The sequence below is a fragment of the Macaca mulatta genome, chromosome 7 (assembly GCF_049350105.2).
Source record: "Macaca mulatta isolate MMU2019108-1 chromosome 7, T2T-MMU8v2.0, whole genome shotgun sequence".
NCBI lineage: Eukaryota > Metazoa > Chordata > Mammalia > Primates > Cercopithecidae > Macaca > Macaca mulatta.
In genome coordinates this window covers 19088360-19112083 of record NC_133412.1, presented here as the reverse complement: position 1 = coordinate 19112083, position 23724 = coordinate 19088360, and the positions used below count along the sequence as shown (strand labels likewise).

At 39.2% G+C, this 23724-nt stretch overlaps 1 protein-coding gene across 21 annotated transcripts in view; it reads right to left on the bottom strand.

Annotated features, from left to right (window-relative positions):
- Nucleotides 1-23724, bottom strand: part of MGA (MAX dimerization protein MGA) — a 168581-nt gene that overhangs the window by 46810 nt on the left and 98047 nt on the right. For 20 of the 21 annotated variants that reach the window (XR_013395519.1, XR_013395518.1, XR_013395520.1 and 17 more), the window contains 7 exons: nucleotides 22340-23288; nucleotides 19765-19843; nucleotides 19551-19646; nucleotides 10892-11023; nucleotides 10543-10647; nucleotides 7107-7774; nucleotides 5022-5370 (listed from right to left, as the gene is read on the bottom strand). Coding sequence is in view for 17 of the 21 variants with exons in the window: in XM_028850767.2 (XP_028706600.2) it covers nucleotides 5022-5370; nucleotides 7107-7774; nucleotides 10543-10647; nucleotides 10892-11023; nucleotides 19551-19646; nucleotides 19765-19843; nucleotides 22340-23288 (2378 nt within the window). In the remaining 4 variants the exon portion in view is untranslated. Of the gene's footprint in view, nucleotides 1-5021; nucleotides 5371-7106; nucleotides 7775-10542; nucleotides 10648-10891; nucleotides 11024-19550; nucleotides 19647-19764; nucleotides 19844-22339; nucleotides 23289-23724 lie in introns of those variants that run through there. The other variant, XM_077939147.1, reaches the window with a different exon arrangement.

The following is a 23724-nucleotide window of genomic DNA, read 5'->3' as shown; positions in this document are numbered from 1 at the left end:
CTCAATTTCCAATTGTTCATTGTTTATATATACAAACATGGTGCATACTGATAATGTATGCTGCAACCTCATTAAAATGACTTACAGTTCTAGTAGCTTATTTTGTAGATTCCCTAGGATTTTCCTATCCACGAATAAAGCTAATTTTTACTTCCTCCTTTCCAATCTGGACACCTCTCTCTTTATCATGCCTTACTGCACCAGCTAGGACCTCCTGTGTATAAAGTTAAACAGAAGTGGTAAAAGTGGGCATTCTTCTTCATTCCCAGTCTTTGGGAGAGAACAATAAGTATTTTATCATTAATATGTCAATTGTAATATTTTTCAGAGATTCTTTTATCCAGTTGAGAAAATTCCTTTCTATTCCTAGAGTGCTGAGAATTTTTACCAGAAACGAATTTTGTCAATCTTTCAAAAATATCTCTTAATCAGGTGGAGTTTGAACACACCAGAAATTTGTCATTGCCACCTCAACCAAAATTAGCACCAGCAATGTAAAAATCCCAAAACATCTCATTGATGCTCACTTCAAGAAGCAGCTACAGAAGCCCAGACACCAGGAAGGTGAGATCTCTGACACAGAAAAAGAGAACTACAAGACTACAGAGCAGTGCAAGATTGATGAGAAAGTTGTGGACTCACAAATTGTACAAAAAATCAAAGCTATTCCTCAGCTCCAGGGCTACCTGTGATCTGTGTTTGCCCTGACAAATGGAATTTATCCTCACAAACTGGTGTTTTAAATTTCTTAAGAACCTAATTAGATAACACTACATATATCTATACTACATATATACACTATATATATATGTATATATAGTGTGAGATTGATCTTGAGATGATTATATAGTTTTATTTTTAAATCCATTGTAATGGCAAAGTATAATGATTAATTTTTCGAATGTTAAACAAATCCTACACTTCTAGGATACACCCCACTTAGCCATGATGCAGTATCCTTTAAATATATTGTTGGATCTGAGTTGCTAAACTAAACTTTTATTTAGAAATTTTACATCTATGTTCATAAGGGTTATCAGTCTACAGTTTTCTTATAAAGTCTTTTTATGGATTGAATATCAGGGTAATGCTAGTCTCACAAGATGATACCATTTTATGGAAGACTGTATTATATGGGATTTAGTCTTTAATGTTTTGTAGAATTCAACAGTGAAGCAACTCAGACCAGAATTATTATTGCAGTGTTTTCCACTACAAGTTCAATTCTTTAATAAGTATAAGGCTAAACAGTCATCTATTTCTTCTTGAGTGAGTTTTATACCTTGTGTCTTTTAAAGAGTTTCTCCATTTCATTTGAGTTGTCCAATTTACTGGCATAAAGTTGTTCACAATATTGCCATATCATCCTTTCAATGTCTGAAGTCACCTTTCATTCCTAATATTGGTAATTAGTATATTCTCTTTATTCCTCAGTCTGGCTACAAGTACCAATTTTATTGATTTTTTTCTTTACATAGTTAATTTATAGGTATATAAAGTGGGCTAAGAAAACAGAAATGTCAGGTTTTATTCTTTCCCTTGGTACTACCCACAATAGCTAGGCACAGTACCTCTGCACAGCCAGCAGTATTTTTTGACAAACCAAAGGATAAGCAGGTGATAAAAGTAAAGGCCAAATGGGTCTACAACAAGGAGGCAGAATTAAAATTTCAGAAATTATAATCTTACAAGGCAGAAAAAGCATGAGAACTTGGCAGTACCCTACAACTCACTTAGTATCTTTATGACGACCTTGGAGAACAAGTCACTAAGCACTCAATTAGCTCATTTGTAAAACGGAGAATGAAGCCTCCTTATCATATAAGGTTGCAGGTTTAAATGATAGAACCCTCACAGAGTGTCATGCATAAGAGGGTCCAATAATGTTACCCTTTTTTTTTTTCAGCAATGGATTGAACCATTACAAAAAAAATTTTAAGTCTGTTACAATGACCAAAAAAAGTATTAAATGTCAAGATTTTATGCATTGAGAATACTGATTTTATTTATATATTAACCACATAACAAAAACACACAAAAAATTAAAACTGTGCTAAAGAATATAAAAATAACAAGTCTTCCATCATAACCAGTGTTGCAGTGACCACAAGTGACTACTTTTAACCATTTATGTTTATTTTTAGTCATTACACTCAATCATTCTAAATAAAATGCTTATACCTCAATTTCACAACTTACTTTTTTTCCCCTCAGTTTCCACCTATCTTTTTGAAAAACATACTAAAGGATTTCAACTTTTCCAGCTTTTTTATTTTTTTCTTTGTCCATTTTTGGTATCGGCAACATGTTTACCTGTAAGAACTCTTTCCTATTTCTACTCCTTTTACATATCAGTTGTTAACAAAAATATCATCCCTCCTTTTTCATCCTTCCCTAACAGCACAAGAAAACTGATGGCTCCTAGATAGGGAATAGCAAGCTTTGCTTTTTATAATGAACTGTAACAGTAAGAAAACCAAAAAATACTTTGATAATTGGCTATCGGTGTTTAATTATAGTCAAGGATAGGACAAAGGATGAAGACAATAATCAAAAAGCAGTAAAGCCTAACAGGTAAGCAGTATTCCTGCTTATGTGGGCTTCTGTATCTTATTTTTGTTGCTTTGAAATGGAAATGCGTTGTCATAAGCATAAGAAGGGAGTAAACTCAGTAAGGAGATATGGATAGAACTAAACTAATAAATCTACACTATGCTGCATTTTAAACCTTTGAATTCTTATTTACACAAAGATCATTTAGGTATATAAATACACTATATCTCACTTAAATGCTAAAATAGAAATAAGAATAGCCTGGCACTGGTCACAAAACAGGAGAGGCCAGAAAGAAATCCAGGCATTAATATATTTTAATTTATTTTATTACAGGTGACATTTTAATTCAGTAGGAAAAGTATATTTCTCAATAAGTGATGGTACAACTGGCTAGGCATTTGGGGGAAATGTGATTCCCTACTACAAATCTCACATAAAATAAATTCAGATATATTAACAACTTATTTTTTTAGTCCAAAAAAGTACTAGAAGAAATATAATTAAATATTTTTATAATCTCCAGGTAGAGAAAGACTTTCTACGCAAGACTTCAAAGACAGAAACCAAGCACTTTGGGAGGCCGATGTGGGCGGATCATAAAGTCAGGAGTTCAAGACCAGCCTGGCCAATATAGTGAAACCCCATCTCTACAAAAAATACAAAAATTAGTAAGGTGTGGTGGTGCACGCCTGTAGTCCCAGCCACTTGGGAGGCTGAGGCAGAAGAATTGCTTGAAACCGGGAGAGCGGAGGCTGCAGTGAGCCGAGATCACGCCACTGCACTCCAGAGAGACTCTGTCTCAAAAAAAAAACAAAAAAAAGACAGGAACCATAAAAAGACTGCCAAGTTTAACTATCACTGTTTTTTCACTGGCGGTGGTGGGCAGTGGGGAAGGGAAACTTGAACAAAATGAAAATGTAAATTACAAAATTATAACCTAGAAAAAATAAAGCTTCTGCAAACTAAAGGAAAAAAACATACTCCAAAAAAAGTTAGCAAAGAATTCAAAAAGGCAATTTATAGAAAAAAAGTTTATGATAAATGGTCAATAAACCTATCACAGAAGAAATACAAATCTAAAACAATACCAATTTCTGCCTATCCATATGACAGTTTTAAAAGTTTTAAAATATTCAGTGTTAGAATAGAAAACTAACTGGGTACAGTGGCTCATGCCTATAATCCTAGCACTTTGGGAAGCTGAGGCAGGAAGACTGCTCAGGAGTTCATAGACCAGCCTAGGCAACATGGTGAAACCCCATCTCTACTAAAATACAAAAAAATTAGCTGGGCACCTATAATCGCAGCTACTCAGGAGGCTGGCGCAGGAGAATCACTTGAATCCAGGAGGCGGAGGATGCAGTGACCTGAGATCATGCCACTGCACTCCAGCCTGGGCAACAGAGCTAGACTCTGTCTCAAAAAAAAAAAAAAAAAAGAGAACAGAAAACTGGCACCAGCCAGTATCCGACTACTGGCATACGTCTAAAGTTGGTACAACTCTAATGACATCTACAAATGTTTAACATGTACGCACTGTCACAACAATTCCACTTTTAATAGCCTATCCTGAACATGGATGTTCATCACCATACAGTTTATAATAAAGAAAACCCAAAAAGGCTAACTATCCAACCAAAGGGATTATAACAACATGAAGCCATTAAAACTAACATTATAAATTAGATCTACAATTGTTGACGTGGAAAGCAGAACATGACCTTATGATGGAACATACACTGAAATATTAATCATCATCTCTGAAATGAGTACAGAGCAACAGGAAATATAAATATAAATTGCCAAAAAAGGAGTATTAATCCCCTGATAAACTAAGAAACCTGTTTCAATTATATGGTAAAATCATTTCAATACATTTGAACAAAATACAAAGATGTAACAGAAACGAAAAAAAACAATAATGAAATAATATATAACTTGTGTCTACATCTACATCATATTTTATCCTCTCCCACCAAAAATATCCCCAATTTTCAACACAGTACATGATGTTCAGCTTTACCACACCCCTACTTTGTCCCCAAATCTTCAACCATGACCAGAGGGTCTTTTTGCAAACTTCTCCTTTTAGAAAACATGATGTATTATATGGATCATCTGTAGTCTTTCCAAGGAACATACGTGTGTCTGTGTGTGCGCGCACATGCACACAATCCAGAAAATGGAAGAAACTCAAAGGTCAAAGGGCATTTTAGAAAACCAAGTAACAGTATGATTTCAATTTAGCACAAAAAAGCAATTTTCAGAGAACAATTCAACCTAAAAAAGGTGTGTGTGTGTGTGCATCTAGACAGCCAGTCAGAAAGAGCATGTAAGGATAATAAGAAGTCTCAAAACTCTTATTGGATAATTGATCGGGATTAAGGTAGATTGTATTATTCTAAAATAACCATACTTTTCCAAAAACTGATACAGCAGAGTTTTAACTCTCAATGAATACTCACTGTATTCTAGCTTCTTTCTCTTCTTTTTCTCTTTCAACTGTTCCTCCTCCTCCCTGATTCCTTCTTCTTCTTCCCTTGCCTCCTCTCCCAAAGTATCATAAAATACTGGATCTCGAGGATGAGCAGCCTTCCTCTGAAAATGCTTAGTTTTGGATCCTCCTTTAACAAGTACAACTTTTCTTTTCAAACAAGTACAACCAAACATGCAATCTGGTCGGCGGCAGTGAGCAGGTTGGCGCTTCTCCAAAGCTAGACTGGAACATACACAACCCAGTCGACAGAAGTCATTGTTGCAGGGAGGGGCTCGTTTCCTTATAATTGTGTGGATAGGTTTAGTTTTGAGGGATGCCTAAAGTCAAAGTAGAAAATTGTAATTCCACTAAACCATCCCCCCACACCCCCAACAATTTATGGTCATATACTGGACTACATTAGTCTCTGACTTTAAGTACTAACAGCACAGGATTAATGCAGATTCAAAGGACAGAACATGAATATAACCAGGGCTCTAAACAATCTGCCATTCTAATGTTTAGTACAGACAATTATCAGCAAAACGATCAAGGATGGATTTATTTTCAATATAAATTATACATAATGTTCTAAGGCAAAGATTAACAAAGGGTGAGACCCATGGGCCAAATCCAGCCTGTGTCATAAAGTTTCACTGGAACGCAGCCAGGCTAATTCATACACATACCGTCTGAAGAACTACAACAGCAGAGTTCGGTAACTGCTAGAGAGTGTATGGTCTGCAAAGCCTTAAATATTTACTATTTGGCCCTTTACCAGAAAAAGTTTGCTGGTCCCTATTCTAAGGTAATTAATAAAAAAAGAATAGGACAATACACAAATAGAAGTCTTTATGAAGGATTAATAACGAATAAAACAATCTGCATTTAGTTCCAACATCTGATGATCTTTAGTTCCAGAATTCAGTCACAGAATTACAAAATGGAAAGTAAAAAAATTAATGGAAAGGCCAGGCACAGTAGCTCACACTTGTAATCCTAGCACTTTGGGAGACCGAGGAAGGGCGGATAGCTTGAGCCCAGGAGTTTGAGACCAGCCTGGATAACGTGGCAAAACCTGATTTGTATTTTTAATATAATAAAAAAATTAGCCAGGCATGGTAGTGCGCATCTATATGCCCCAGCTACTCAGGAGGCTGAGGTGGGAGGATCGCAATAAGCTGTGATCATGCCACTGAACTCCAGCCTGGGTACACATGCATCAGAGGCTGCTAAGATAGGTATATCATCAATAGATCAAAAATTCCTTCCTGCATCCCTTGCCATAAAATTCTTAAAATATAAAAATAAAAATAAATAAGTGAAAAAGTGTTAATACAAAATTTCACAAAAGATAAAGGTTTTTCTCCATAGGTTCTTAATTTTTAATTTCCTGGGATTTAGTATCTTTTAAAAGCGTAATTTTCAGGCCAGGCGTGGTGACTCATGCCTGTAATCCCAACACTTTGGGAGGCGGGACAGGTGGATCACCTAAGGTCAGGAGCTCCAGACCAGTCTAGCTAACATGGCAAAAACCCGTCTCTACTAAAAACACAAAAATTAGCCAGGTGCAGTGGCATGTGTCTATAGTACCAGCTACTCGGGAGGCTGAGGCAGGAGAATTATCTGAACCCAGGAGGCAGAGGTTGCAGTGAGCTGAGATCCTGCCACTGCACTCCAGCCTGGGCAGTAGAGCAAGACTCCATCTCAAAAAAAAAAAAAAAAAAAAAAGGCACGATCTTCAAAGTTGTTTTAACAAGATCAGCAAATGTACTTGCCCATATGTTGGAAAATGAAATTAAGAAATTTTCAGAATGGTCAGCCTTTAGACAGCAGAGAGGTTATTCAAAAGTACAACTGTACTGTCTCCCTCTGCTGGCAGGAGGAATCTACACCTGAGTGGCTAGTTGGTAAAGAACAAACAGGGAAGACGTAGCCTTAGTTCCCATGAAGGTTCTAAATGCTAAAAACTAGCTGATCATCCTGCCAAAAACTACCGTTCCCATTTCCCCTCACTAACCTCACTCTTTCTAGCCAAGCACTAATATACTTCCAGAAAACAGCAGCTACTTACTTGAGCTGTAAGTAGAGTTGTTAAGGATACATCTGCTCGCTCTTCTGTGATATACGTCCTCGGTTTTCCTTCCCAAAGTGCACAGTCTTCCAGGTCCATTAGCTTCACCTGAGATTTAGACAAGCCTGGAGGACGACTTCCCTGTTGCTGCTGCTGCTGCTGCTGCTGCTGCTGTGCCTGCCGCAAACTAATCTGCTTTGGAAACACATTTTCATCTAAAGTTGGCACAACAAAGTTATTCGCCTGATTTTCTGAGATGATGCCTGAAGAATTCTTGGTAACCTTATCTCCCAGAATCATATGAGAGTATTTCTGCTTTGGTGAAACAGGGTATGGTAAAATGGACTTGTAAGATGATTTAGTTCGGCCACTGAAAGTTGCCTGTCTGTTTTGAGACTTTGCCTTTCGAGAGGCAGGGGGTACAGAATGAGGTTTCAAAGAGTAAGAGGTAGAAGGGGAAATAGTAGATTGCTTCTTTAGTACACTATCAAGTGTTCGTACATAGCTGGTACTCTTAGTGGGAAGCTGGTACACCACAGGAGATGTGGGAGCATTAGAAGAGAAACCCATGCTTGTTTCCATCAGCTTGCCTTCATTTTCCAAGTATTCATCTAGCTTATCACTACAGAAAGCAGAACGATTTTTCAGTGAACTTTCTGAATTTCCACCTAGAAATAAGAAAACACAAAATGCTTAAAGAAATCTAGGGCAGATTTATGAATCTCTACAAAAACACTAAAAAGGCCAAGAATATTGAGCTACAAAATACTGAATCTTCTAAACTATCCCTTAGCGGGCACAGTGACTCACACCTATAATCCCAGCACTTTGGCAGGAAGAAGCAAAAGGATCACTAGAGGCCAAGAGTTCAAGACTAGCCTAAGCAACATAGCGAGGACCCTGTCTCTAAAAAATTTTTTTAAATTTTTTAAAATAAAAACATTAATAAATAAACCATCCCTCCTCAGAAAGAAAAGATAAATAAAACCAAGTGAAGAGAATGAGTCTCAGATACTACTGACATTAAAATCTATTCTCTAGTCTTGGGCACTAAAAACATTAAAATCCTTGCCGGGCACGGTGGCTCACGCCTGTAATCCCAGCACTTTGGGAGGCCAAGGCAGGCGGATCACGAGGTCAGGAGATGGAGACCATCCTGGCTAACATGGTGAAACCCCGTCTCACTAAAAATACAAAAAAATTAGCCAGGCATGGTGGCTGGCGCCTGTAGTGACAGCTACTCAGGAGGCTGAGGCAGAAAAATGATGTGAACCCAGGAGGCGGAGTTTGCAGTGAGCCGAGATTGCACCACTGCACTCCAGGCTGGGCAACAGAGCAAGACTCTGTCTCAAACAAACAAAAAATTAAAATCCATTCTCTACAATTATGTCTTACCCTAAAATTACCACATTATATTATTTATTGAGGCACTACTTTTTACAAAGTGCTAACAATGTATTTAACCTAAGAATCATCAATCTTTGACAATCTTTGACCTGATTAAAGAGACCAAAGATAAGTAAAAACATAACAGGGAGTCTGTGTGCCGTGGCTTACTCCTGCAATCCCAGTACTTTGGGAGGCCGAGGCAGGCTGTCCACCTGAGGTCGGGAGTTCGAGACCAGCCTGACCAACATGGAGAAAACCTGTTATCTACTAAAATACAAAATTAGCTGAGCGTGGTGGCACATGCCTGTAATCCCAGATACTCGGGAGGCTAAGGCAGGAGAATCACTTGAACTCGGGAGGCGGAGGTTGTGGTGAACCGAGATCACACTATTGCACTCCAACCTGGGCACAAAAGTGAAACTCCATCTCTTAAAAAAAAAAAAAAAAAAAAAAAAAAACGGGGGAAAAAAAAAATCAAAGCAGGCCTCAACAGAATGCCAAAAGATTATTTGTAATAGTGAGGTTGGGCACAGGGGCTCATGCCTATAATCCCGGCACTTAGTGAGGCCAAGGCGGGTGGATTTCTTGAGCTCAGGAGTTTAAGACCAGGCTGAGCAACATGGCAAACCCCAGCTCTACAAAAACTTAGCCAGGCATGGGGGCACACACCTGTGGTCACAGCTATTCTGGAGGCTGAGCAGGGAGAATCACCTGAGCCCAGGAGGTCAAGGCTGCAGTGAGCTGAGACTGGACCACCGCACTCCAACCTGGGCGATGGATCAAGACCCCATCCTTAAAAAGCGAGGGAGAGAGACTGGAATGCCTGTAGTGTGATACAAAACATTAGAGAAGAAGGAAGACCACAAAAAGAGGGCTATAAAATTTAGTTGGGTTTTTGTTTGTTTGTTTGAGACAGGGTCTTGTTCTATCACCCAGGCTGGAGTGCAGTGGTGTGATCGCGGCTCAGTGCAGTCTCAACCTCCCCGGGCTCAAGTGATCCTCCCACCTCAGCCCTGCGAGTAGTTGGGACTACAGGAATGTGCCACCACATCTGGCTGTTTCTGCATTTTTTGTAGAGAGGGGTTTTCACCATGTTGCCCAGGCTGGTCTCAAATTCCTGAGCTCAAGCAATGCGATAGCTTCAGCCTCCCAAAGTGCTGGGAGATTACAGGCATGAGCCACCATGCCCAACCATAAAATTTAGTTTTTAAGAAACAAAAAAATTAAGTACAGAGACATGAATTACATTGTTATAAACACAGTGAAAAGATTCAAAGATAAGAAAAAGTATTTTGAAAAACTGGCATATTTATCTGGTTAAACTGCAAACGAATGCAGTGGACAAGGAAAAGCACTAAGAATGGGGACCAAGAGGGATACAGTCAAAATGCTTGGATTAGAAGTTTAGTCTGAAGTATAAGACTATAGGAAATCACTATACAACTGTGAAGTATACAGTTCTAAACCAATGCTTGAGAATGTTTTTTGTAACTGCAGAAACAGAAATACCAGAAATGCTGTTTAAAAGGCTGTAGCAATTATTTAAGCCTGACTGAACCTCAGGGCTGTGACTACAGGAAAATGGGGAGCAGACAGAAAACAGCAAGACAAGTATTTTCAGTTCATTTTAAACCATGGAAGGCTGGGAGCAGCAGCTCACGCCTGTAATCCCAGCACTTTGGGAGGCCGAAACAGATGGATCACCTGAGGTCAGGAGTTCCAGACCAGCCCGGCCAACATGGTAAAGCCCTGTATCTACTCAAAATACAAAAAATTGGCCAGGCGTGGTGGCACATGCCTGTAGTCCCAGCTGCTTGGGAGGCTGAGGCAAGAGAATCTCTTGAACCTGGGAGGTGGAGGTTGCAGTGAGCCAAGATCGCACCATTGCACTCCAGCCTGGGCAACAAGAGTAAAACTCAGTCTTTAAAAAAAAAAAAAAAAAACCATGGCGAGAAGGAATGAAGAAAAACAACCAAGACTTACTTTTAACAAAAGGTTTTTGGCTACATGTTTCAGAACATTTACAAAATTTTTAAAAACTAATTACCTTCATTCCTAGATGCAGAAGCACTATGAAATTTTCCCCTCCATCCCTTGATCTTAGTGAAATCATTGGTTTTCCCTGTCCTAGAAACAAAGGGAAATCCCGCATCTATAAAAGAAAAAGTCAAACAGATGACCAAAATTCTAGCAGGCCAATATTATGGACCTAATTAATTAATAAAACTTTAATTTGGTAAGTGTATAAATCACTTACCGAAACTATAACAACAGACAAAAGACCTATCTTAGACTAATGTTAAATGTCACCAATAAAGGTAGCTTTTTACTTACATTACAAATAATGTAAACTTCAAGAAAAATAGTGTATGACTTTACCAATGTTACATACTCACCAGGAGAGGCAGGGTTGGTTCCCGAAAGGTTCCAAAAAGGAAAACTAGTAGCTGGAGCCAAAGGTAACTGTACTCCCAAGTATTTAAGATCAATGCTCATTGTTGGATCCACTGAATTCAATTTTAAGCCCACTACAAGAAAAAAGGAAATCTTATTTCCATAGATCAATCACAAATCATATTATCTCCCTTCTTTTTTTTAACTCGTGCCTCAGAGATGGTGGGGGGTAAGGTCGAGAGAGAAAGGAGATAGTAAAGAACAAAAACAATGAAACAAACTGTAGCAGATTCACTTTAAGGTGGCCCCATGATCTATGTCATCTGGTATCACACATTTGTATAATCCCCCTCACTCTGCTGAGTGTGGTAGGCAGGGCCTTAATTTGTTTCTAATCAATAAAATGTGGTAAGGGAGATGGGCCATGCATGATAATGTGCATGTGATAACACAAGTTATCCATCTTGCTGGAGCTGCAATGAAATAAATTTTGCCAATGAGCTGAGGGAAACTGGAAGCAGATCCCTCTCCAACCAAGTCTCTGAGAAACCAGGCCTGGCCAATATTTTGACTGTAGCCTTGTAAGAACCTAAGCAGAGAACCCAACCAAGCTATGCCCAGACTGCTGACACATAGAAACTGTGATACAGTAAATACATGGTTTTAAGTTGCTAAGTTTGTGATAATCTATTAAGCAAGGTAACTAATTAAAAAATGGCAAAATTCAGATCGTTTGTGCTTTAACTCTTTGTGGTCCAGAGATTGTCTAAGGCCTCTATTATGAACTTACCATAGACTAAGATGCTGGCCTGATTATGGCTACCGGTTGTCTAGTTCTTATTAATGACATTTATGGTTAATCAAGCCTAAAAACATTATGACTTCCTTATTTATAGGTTAAAAGGCAATATTTTGGGAAGGTATTCAACTTAAATTTTAATAAACTGAAGGCAAAAGAAGTTCAAAGTGAAGCGTTAATTATCGGCCAGGCCTGGTGGCTCACACTTGTAATCCCAGCGCTTTGGGAGGCCAAGGCAGACAGATCACTTGAGGTCAGGAGTTTGAGACCAGCCTGGCCAACATGGTGAAACCCCACCTCTACTAAAAGTACAAAAACTGGCCAGGTGTGGTGGTGTGTGCCTGTAGCTACTCAGGAGGCTGAGGCAAGAGAATCACTTGAACCTCCCAGGTTCAAGTGAACCGAGATCATGCCACTGTACTCCAGCCTGGGAGACAGAGTAAGACTCTATTTTTAAAAAAAAAAAAAGCTGAGTGTTAAGTATCACAGTAAAGGCCAGGCGCGGTGGCTCAAGCTTGTAATCCCAGCACTTTGGGAGGCTGAGACGGGCGGATCACGAGGTCAGGAGTTCGAGACCATCCTGGCTAACACGGTGAAACCCCGTCTCTACTAAAAAATACAAAAAACTAGCCGGGCGAGGTGGCGGGCGCCTGTAGTCCCGGCTACTCGGGAGGCTGAGGCAGGAGAATGGCGTAAAAACCCGGGAGGCAGAGCTTGCAGTGAGCTGAGATCCGGCCACTGCACTCCAGCCTGGGCGACACAGCGAGACTCCGTCTCAAAAAAAAAAAAAAAAAAAAAAAAAAAGTATCACAGTAAAGCCATTAAAAGTCACAGGTATAAGTTTCCATTAAAAAGCTCACATAGTGCTGTTTCTCTAACAGTTAAAGACATTAGGTGGGTTATGAACCTCATGTACCCTATACATAAAATCTATCTGAACAAAAGATGGCAAGCCAGGCACTGTGGCGTGCACCTGTAGTCCCAACTACTTGGAAAGCTGAGGTGAGAAGACCACATCTCTTAAAAAAAAAAAAAAAAAGACAGCTATTTTGTTTTAGTTTGCAATTCCAATTCTCTAACATATCTTTATTGTATTACTTTTTTTTTTTTTTTCTTTTTGAGACGGAGTCTCGCTCTGTTGCCCAGACTGGAGTGCAATGGTGCCATCTTGGCTCACTGCAACCTCCGCCTCCCAGGTTCAAGCGATTCTCCTGCCTCAGCCTCCTGAGTAGCTGGGATTATAGGCGTACGCCACCGGGCCCAGCTAATTTTTGTATTTTTAGTAGAGATGGGGTTTCATCACATTGGTCAGGCTGGTCTCGAACTCCTGACCTCATGATCTGCACGCCTCAGCCTCCCAAAGTTTGGGATTACTGGTGTGAGCCACCGCATCCTGCCTGTTATTACATATTTATTGTATTTAATCACACAGTATGATTAAAACATCAATCAAATAAAACAACATTCTTTCCCCATGTTCCAAATCAACTATGGGAAATACAGGATAATGAGTCAAAACAATGGTTTTTAATCTTGTCTTTACTACATTTTCTCAACAGTAAAATGAACACCAATCCACCACACTCAGTCATATGCTTTGAGAATCTACTGTACTTTCTCTGTAAAGCAGATGGTCTCAGAAAGATAAAACACATTTTTCAGGCCTGGTGTGTCCGCTCACATCTGTAATCCCTGTACTTTGGGAGGCCAAAGCAGAAGGACTGCTTGAGCCCAGAAGTTCAAGACTAATCTGGGCAACAGGGTGAGACCCCATTTCTACAAAATAATTTAAAAATTAGCTGGGTGTAATGGCACGTGCCTGTGATCCCAGCTACTCAGAAGACTGAGGTGGGAGGACTGCTTGAACCCAGGAGGTTGAGAGTACTAAGAGCCATGATCATGCCACTGCACTCCAACCTAGGCAAAAAAGCAAAATCCTGTGTTGAAACAAACAAACAAAAAGACCTCAAGAAGCTTTAGTGTTGTTTTCCCAATTGATTTTTAGTAGTTAGCATAGGGTAAATAAGTCCCTAAGAGAGGTAAACAAAAAGAAATCTGAGGCCGGGAATGGTGGCTTATACCTGTAATCCCAGCACTTTGGGAGGTTGAGGTGGGTGGATCACCTGAGGTCATGTAAGAAAATCCTTCCCCAAGTAAGACACCTGAGACCTAGACTCAGTTGATTTCATATGAAATGGGCATAAAAACTTTAGCTTGCAGAAAATAATATAGCTGAATAATTCATAGAAAGCATACTGTGAAAACCCTACTATCTTTTTATATTTTTATTCAACCAGAGCCTACTTAGAACCTAAAATCCTGTCTACATATGTCAGTTTAAACTACACTTCTAAACAGTTTTCCTTCATTTCACCATATCAGAAGCTACTTCTTAAAAATTTGTTATAATGTCATTACAAAAAAGACTCATAGAGATAAAGCTGAAAAGAGATAACTTTCAGATTCAAGCAAAGGCAGATTCACCTATGATTAAGATATGGCCAAAAATGCCTACTGCTACCTAAACCCACTGAAATACAAAAGTACACTCAAGATGTTTATAGTTGTATAAACACCTATATAAGCAGTAAACATAGAATAGAAAAGCATATATTATAAGGAAAACTCCATCTAATCACTAATTTATTTTTATTTTTGTTTTTTTTTTGAGACGGAGTCTCGCGCTGTTGCCCAGGCTGGAGTGCAGTAGCGCGATCTCGGATCACTGCAAACTCCACCTCCCGGGTTCATGCCAGTCTCCTGCCTCAGTTTCCCCAGCAGCTGGGACTACAGGCACATGCCACCATGCTCGGCTAATTTTTTTTATTTTTCGTAGAGACAGGGTTTCACTGTGTTAGCCAAGATGGTCTCGATCTCCTGACCTTGTGATCCGCCCACCTCTGCCTCCCAAGGTGCTGGGATTACAGTTGTGAGCCACCGCGCCTGGCCACTAAACACTAATTTAATACAACATTCAGAATTTCTTTTTTTTTTTACTGCAGGCACCATGGCTCACACTTGTAATTCCAGCTACTTGGGAGGATGGGCTGAAGCCAGGAGTTTGAGACAAGACTGGGCAAAACTGGGAGACACTATCTCTAAAAAAAAAAAAAAAAAAAAAAAAATTTTTAAGGAAAAATAAAGCATTTTTATTAAATAACTAAAAAAGGAAGAGGGAGTTATTGAAATATTGTTATTACTCATAAATGAAATTAACATTAAAATCGGCCAGACATATGGCTCATGCCTATAATCCCAGCACTTCAGGAGGCCAAGGTGGGCAAATCTCCTGAGCTCAAAAGTTCGAGACCAGCCTGGGCAACATGGCAAAACCCCATCTCTACAGAAAAATAAATACAAAAAAAATTAGCCAGGTGTGGTGGCATGTGCTTGTAGTCCCGGCTACTTGGAAGGCTGACATGGGATCACTGGGGCTCAGGAGGTCGAGGCTGCAGTGAGCCATGTTCACGCCACTGCACTACAGCCTAGGTTGGGTGACAAAGTGAGACCCTGTCTCAAAAACAAAAAACAAACATCGAAACAAAACATTAAAACTGACAAGAGTCCATACTGATGAGTGAATTTCTTTTTTTTTTTTTTTTTCCGAGACAGAGTCTCTCGCTCTGTTGCCCAGGCTGGAGTACAGTGGCAGAATCTCTACTCACTGCAACCTCTGTCTCCCAGTTTCAAGCAATTCTCCTGTCTCAGCCTCCCAAGTAACTGGGATTACAGGCACATGCCACCAAACCCAGCTAATTTTGTATTTTTAGTAGAGCTGGAGATTCACCTAAGGGAATTTTTTAAAAAGAAGACTAGATAAATCTCTGGTGAAAAATAACTCCAAATAACTTACACAGATAGGCTACACTCAAGGAGGTACAATGTAACTTCTTGCACATTAAGTGTGAGCTAAGCATAATGACTTCCTTCCAAAGATTACAGTATGGAGAGAAACGGAGGGCAGGGAGTCGGGAGTAACTTCACAGTGAATAAACTGACAATATCTCAGCCAGGTGATCAAGGTAACATCAATAGTGATAAATCATGCTTAATGTATGTACTCTTGATATGACAGGATAAGTCTCAACTGAGGGACATCTATAAAAATACCTGACTCTTCAAAACTGTCAAGGTCATTAAACACAAAATCTGAGAAACTGTCATAACCAGGAAGATCCTAAGGAGACATCACTACTAAAAGTACTGTGGTATCCTGAATGGGATCTTAGATGCAAAAAAAAAAAAAGGACATTGGGTAAAAACTAAAGAAATCTCAATAAAGTATGAACTTTAAATAATAATATATCCATACTGGTTCACTAACTGTAACAAATGTACCAATCTAATGTTAGATATTAATAGGAGAAATTCTGGATACTGAGAGAATTAGGAATGAGTAAAAAGAAAAAAACCCGGAATTCTCTGCACTGTGTTTCTTAATTTTTCTATAAATCTAAAACTCTTCTAAAATATAAAGTTTTAAAAACTGACAATAATTGACTTGGTAGCAATGAAGGAGAAATGCTTTGAACACACTTTTAAAATGCAAAGATAGATGATAATTTCAGATAAACTAACAGACTTCAAAAGCAGACCAACGTAGATATAGTAAATTTAGTATAGCAAACAAAAATATAGTACCATGGAAAGAAAAATTAAGAACCTTATTTTATTTTTAAGTAAAACTACCGACAACAATAAAAACATTTTCCCAGGCTTAATCAACACTGCTTTCCCAATTTTAAAGCAAACTCAAAAAGATTTTCTAGTTTTTCAAGGGTTTTCAGCTCAAAAGAAGTTTAAGTGCTATTTTCTAAATAATGAAATTATAGTTAATAGCAGGGCAAAGAAATATGACATTAAGTTGAAATTTAACAAATTATTTCAAGAATCAAATTTTAGAGATGAACCTAGAATACCTTATCTTCAGAGCCCTGGGATTGGCATCACCCAGTTACTACAAATATTTGGCCAAATTAACTTATTCTTTAGAAACTGTTTAAGTCTAGCTTTTTTTTTTTTTTTAGACAATGTCTCCCTGTGTCACCCAGGCTGGAGTGCAGTGGCAGGATCTCAGCTTACTACAACCTCCACCTCCTGGATTCAAGCTATTCTCCTGCCTCAACCTCCTGAGTAGCTGGGATTGCAGGCGCTCACCACCACACCCGGCTAATTTTTTGTATTTTTCATAGAGACAGGGTGGCCACGCTAGTCTCGAACTCCTGACCTCAAGTGATCCACCCCCCTTAGCCTCTCAAAGTGCTGGAATTACAGGCCCGAGCCACCGAGCCTGGCCCAAGTATGGCTTTTTAAAGGAAGTCAAGGTTGGGGAGAAAAATATGCCAAAATAAAATAGAGGAATAAAAAAAATCCAAAACAGGACTCCACCTCACACATTGAAAATTAAGTACCAGAGAGATTACAGATTTAATTATTTTTCAAAAAACAAAACTATGTCAGCATGTAGTTGAATAAATTTTAACAACCTTAGGATTAAATACAAACTTGCACCAAATGCAGAATCTATAAAGAAGGTGAAAAATAATAGCTCACAGATATGTTTCGTTTGGCTGTGTTTTTGAAGTTTTGAGTTAGATGCCCAAAAAACTATTAGCAGCCACCACTTCAGAGACATCACATAGCCACTCCAGCTTCTACTGAACTATAGGAAGACCTGAGAATTTTGGGCCCATTTTTCCATATGACAAGAATCCACTGATGCAGTTGTCCCTTTCGAAGAAGTGCCTGTACTCTACCCCACCAGAGTCCAACTCTACCCCCCAAATTCAGGCTAATTTCACTATATATGGTACCTAGTCAGTTTCCGTAAACATTGGCCTTTGAACACCCCATTCCATTAAGGAAAAGATTACAAATTTGACTAAGTTGTCTATAGAAGAAAGAAAAACAGTCAAAGCTTTGCCAACCAGCAAATACTAGGCAAATAAACCAGAGCAAAAGGACCAGCTGCAAGCACTGAATATATTTAACTCTAGAACTAAGGTTTTTTAAACGTGGGGATTAAGTTAAAAGAACACAATATAAATGTCATAATATTTTTATATTATCAAGAAAATAACAAAAAAAAAGGAAGTGGGAAAGGGAGAAGACAGGTTAAGTTAAAGATAGGAAGAAATGAAGGAAGGGGAGAAAAAAGATAGGGAGAAATAAAAGAATATTATTTAAATAAAATAGTAGACGTTAAAGCTGACAATAAACAGCAGCAAACGTTATCTGCAAGATTGCTATGATGTGACTGTCCATTACAATCCACAGCAATCAGCCCATATTGATTGATTGAGACTGGGATCTGCACACTTTAAGATCGCACTGTCATACAAACTGCCTTCCGTTAAAGCAAAAATTCTTCAGTATTACCATTCGATTTAGAAACTGAATGACCAGCATATAAATCTTTTGTTTGATAACTTGTAATGTTTAGATTCTCAGGTAAATAAACTACTAATTAGTGTAAATAGTCTAGACACCCTTCTGAAAATTGTTAAGAGTCAAAAACTCAAAAAACTACTTCAAGATGTGTATCTAAAATCAAAGATATTTGTAAGAAACTAAAAATTGGGGCACGGCCTAAAATTTTTCATTACATCCCAAAACAGGAAAATCAGTAGTGATCATGATGTTAATAACCATAGTAGATATGTTTTTTTAAAGATTAAGCAACATAATCAAGGCCAAGATAACGCATTACAATAAAATAAAGATAATAATGAAAACTGCAGCCATAAAAAAGAATGAGTTCATGTCCTTTGCAGGGACATGGATGAAGCTGGACGCCATCATTCTCAGCAAACTAACATAGGAACAGAAAACTAAACACTGCATGTTTTCACCCATAAGTGGGAGATGAACAATGAGAACACATGGATGCAAGCAGGGGAATATCACATACCAGAGCCTGTCGGGGGGTGGGAGGCAAGGGGAGGGAGAGCATTAGGACAAATACCTAATGCATGTGGGGCTTAAAACCTAGATAACAGGTTGATAGGTGCGGCAAACCACCATAGCACATGTAAAACTATGTAACCTGCACATTCTGCACATGTATCCCAGAACTTAAAATTAAAAAAAAAAAAGATAATGAAAATTTTAAATTAACTTCCCACTGGTACATCGAATATATAAAATAGATGTTTGCAGCCAAAACATGAGAGAGAAAAGTATTCTTCTATTTATACACCTAAATATATTACTAAAGGACAAGGAAGACCCTTCCTCCAAAATTATAAAAACAAGCATGTAATTGGGAGACTGAGGCGGGTGGATCACAAGGTCAGGAGATGGAGACCATCCTGGCTAACATGGTGAAATCCTGTCTCTACTAAAAATACAAAAAAATTAGCCAGGCGCAGTGGCAGGCACCTATGGTCCCAGCTACTCGGGAGGCTGAGGCAGGAGAATGGTGTGAACCCAGGAGGCAGAGCTTGAAGTGAGCCAAGATAGCACCACTGCACTCCAGCTGCCTGGGCAACAGAGTGAGACTCCGTCTCAAATAAACAAACAACCACATAAACAAAAGTAACCAAACTAAGATGAGAAATGCGGGAGGAGAATACCAGGTTGTAAGAATGAACAAAGAAAATATCACTTGCTTCACCATGACACATTTTTTTCTTACATAAGATAATAGGATAAAAAAGACCTAGACATGGTTTTTAAACTAAAGGGAAGAATTATGGAGACAGAGAAGAGAAAAATATGCAAACTGAAAGAGGTGCTGAAAGAAATGAAATCAAGGATAGAAAGAAAGAGGAAAAAAACAAAAAGAAGAGGAGAGAGGAAAAAGAGGAGAAACAGGGAAGAAAGAAAAAAGAAAACCAAAAAAAAAGTTGCCAGTCTATTACCTTCTTGAAGACCAGGATGTATCACCTGCTTGTGTCGCAAAGACTTCAAATCTTCTATCAACTCCTTTTCCAACTGGGAAATTCTTGCTCTGTAACCTACTCCCAAAATAAATAGTAATAAAATAAGCTACTGTACACTACAAACGAATGTTGAATGTTTCATTACTGGAGCCCAAACCACAAATACAACTCATTTTATACTATTTTATAATACCTGAGTCATTTGTGGTTGATGCCTGAAGACTAGAAGATTCTTCTGTTGTCCCATCAACTGCATGAATGTCTAGAGCTTCCTATACATCAAAAAAAAAAAAAAAAAAAAAAAGGTAGTTCATATTGCTTCTGAAAAATTAAATGTAAAACTGGATTAAAAAAAATTAAAGACCAGAAGGAAAATATGTCCATGCCTACAGTTACACTAAAATTGGAAGAACAGGAGCAATTTTTTCACACTTTTTGATATTTTCTAAGTGTTCTACATTAATATTACTTTAATAATCACAAGGGGGAAAGGGGAAAGTAAAAAAATGTGAATGTGATATCATACTGAGCTCACTGACCTCAAAGTATATAATTTGTATGTTCATTTCTCATTGCCTATATTCAGATAGCTTACTCAGCTAACAAGGGAGGAAAAGAACAGCTAGAAGGGATTAAATATCTAACATCTGTGTAGTCAATTAAGAAAGACAGACTGGCAGGGTGGCTCACACCTACAATCCCAGCACTTTGGGAGGCCGAGGTGGGTGGATCACAAGGTCAGGAGACTGAGACCATCCTGTCCACATGGTGAAACCCTGCCTCTACTAAAATAAAAAAATTAGCTGGGTGTGGTGACGCACACTTGTAGTCCCAGCTACTTGGGAGGCTGAGGCAGGGGAACTGCTTGAACCTGGGAGAGAGGCTGCAGTGAGCTGAGATTGTGCCACTGCACTCTAGCCTGGCGACAGAGCAAGACTCCGTATCAAAAAAAAAAAAAAGAGGCCAGGCACGGTGGCTCACGCCCGCAATCCCAGCACACTTTGGGAGGCCGAGGCAAAAGGATCATGAGGCAGAAGATCGAGACCATCCTGGCTAACACAGTGAAACCCTGTCTCTACTAAAAATACAAAAAAAAATTAGCCGGGTGTGGTAGTGAGCACCTGCAGTCCCAGCTACTCGGGAGGATGAGCCAGGAGAATGGTGTGAACACAGGAGGGGGAGCTTGCAGTGAGCAGAGATTGCACTACTGCACTCCAGCCTGAGCAACAGACCGAGACTCCATCTCAAAAAAAAAAAAAAAAAAAGAAAAGAAAAGAAAAAAGAAAAAAAGAAAGACTAGGCTTCTATAAAAATTTCAAAGAAGGCTGGGCGCGGTGGCTCAAGCCTGTAATCCCAGCACTTTGGGAGGCCGAGGCGGGTGGATCACGAGGTCAGGAGATCGAGACTATCCTGGCTAACATGGTGAAACCCCGTCTCTACTAAAAATACAAAAAACTAGCCGGGCGTGGTGGCGGGCGCCTGTAGTCTCAGCTACTTGGGAGGCTGAGGCGGGAGAATGGCGTGAACCCGGGAGGCGGAGCTTGCAGTGAGCCGAGATCACGCCACTGCACTCCAGCCTGGGAGACACAGCGAGACTCCGTCTCAAAAAAAAAAAAAAAAAAATTTCAAAGAAAAATAATCTGGTTGAAGAGTCAGAGTGGAATAGAGAGACTGTCAATGTGTAAGACAGCAGAGTTAAGATGACTGTTTGTTTGTTTTTTTGGTTTTTTTTTTTTTTTTTTTTTTTGAGACAGAGTCTCGCTCTGTCGCCCGGGCTGGAGTGCAGTGGCCGGATCTCAGCTCACTGCAAGTTCCGCCTCCTGGGTTCACGCCATTCTCCTGCCTCAGCCTCCCGAGTAGCTGGGACTACAGGCGCCCACCACCGCGCCCGGCTAATTTTTTGTATTTTTTAGTAGAGACGGGGTTTCACCGTGTTAACGAGGATGGTCTCGATCTCCTGACCTCGTGATCCGCCCGTCTCGGCCTCCCAAAGTGCTGGGATTACAGGCTTGAGCCACCGCGCCCGGCCAAGATGACTGTTAATATTTGGTTCTCCAATGGTACTCTACTACTACTATTGAAAACTGGGGACGGGAGCAGTGGCTCATGCATGTAATCCCAGCACTTTGGGGAGACTGAAGCAGGCAGATTGTTGGAGGTCAGAAGTTCGAAACCAGCTGGCCAACATGGCAAAACCCCGTCTCTACCAAAATTACAAAAACTAGCTGGGTGTGGTGGCACACGCCTGTAATCCCAGCTACTCATGAGGCTGGGGCACGAGAATGGCTTGACCCGGGAGACAGAGATTGCAGTGAGCTGAGATTGCGCCACTGAACTCCAGGCCTGGGCAACAGAGCGAGAACTCTGTCTCAAAAAAAAAAAAAAGAAAAGAAAACCAGGAGGTAAAAGAAATGGAGTGTTGCCAAAGAGTTAGTAAATATTTCATGTATTTTTAGGCCTTTCCAAAATCCATAATGATGATAATTCCAGTAAGACCCGAAGATTTTTTTTAAACACAGCTATGCAAAAATCATGAACTGAAATCTAAGACATAATTTTTTAAGTCTATTCAAATGAAATATCTTAAGTTATTCTTATTAACTAAACCAAACATTTTGGAGACACTTCCCTCCCAACTCCACCCACCCATACACCCTCACAAATAGATGTCACAAAACTAGATTCTAAATCGAGTTAGTTACAAGCCAGTATACAATTCAAGTGCAACTAATTAGCCTTTAAAAGAATCCTGAAAATTACAATCTTACCTTTGATTCAAAGGAAACAAAGAGAACACCATCCACATCTTCCAGATCAGGCTTCACATCTGGAAAAGTACTCCCAGGGCCTACAGGTGTATTCTTTGTAGAAATTAAAGACTTTCCTGTGTTTTTAGGTGGTCGTCCTGCCTTACAGAGTTTCAATTTTCGTGGCCTTCCTCTTTTTCCAGGGACATTTGGAGAGGCATTCTGATTAGCATTCACTACCTTTGGGGGTGTTGCAATCTTAAGCATAGTTGTTCTCTTTCTGCCCAAGTCCTCTTTTCCTGAAAGTAAGTCTCCAACTGAACCCTTTGAACTGTCAAGTATTCTTTCTGTGTTAATGCTATCAGATATATCAGGATATTTCCACTGAGAGTCTTTCAGTAAGGGATATTTTTGTACCACTCGGAGATCTGATGAATGTTTTCTAAGACCATTTTCTGATTCCTTGCCTAAGCAGAAGGCAGTCTCATTGGAATTTTCAATGTATGTAGGCAAATATTCCAATTCTGCCAACATAGAAGATTTATCCTTTCGAGATGTGGAAAGCATGTTATCAGGGAGTTCAGAAATCTTCACTGTGCTTCTAGTGACAGCACAGGGCTCCAGATAGACTACTGGCATCTTTCCAGTGTCTAATTTGAACATTTTAGCTTTAGCAACACCTGATGGGCTGCTTGGAAGCCATTTAGAAGATAGATGGTCAGCTTCTGGGTTGTCAACTTTATTGTGCCTCTTTAGCTGTTTCTCTAGTATAGGATCATCATCACTGTTTGAGTATACATCTGTCTCTTCATCTGTCTCTTCCTGTTTCACAGTGACCCCTTCTGGGCACTCACCAAGTTCGTAGTCGTAATCATCTAGAGGTTCCTCTTTAATAACAACATTGAAGCTTCCATTCTGGTCTAATGGTGAGGCTACATGGGAGTCATCTTCAAAATTGCTGGCAATAAGACTGGAGAGAGAGGGGAGAAAGGGATTTTAAAAGTACAAAATGATCCATAAACAAGACTCAAAGAGGAAAAAAAAAAAAAAAAGATGTTAGGAATCCAAGTAATACATCAGATTTCCTGAGTCATTCCTCAAAAACACTAAAAAACTCTAAAAATCCACATGATGATTAACAACCCTGTAAAGCAAACACACATCCATCACAACTAAGAATTGCAACAAACAGGAAAGGGCCATCAAACTGCCAGCTGATATTTTCCTGTATGTTTGAGATTAAATTCACATAACATAAAACATAATATTTCAGCTATTTTAGAATATACAATTCACTGGTTTTTAGTATAGTCTTGATGTTGCCAGATGATTTTTCAACTTTAAAATTGAAAAACTCACTTTCAATATAAAGATTTCACCACTAATTCTTCCAAAATAAAAGACAG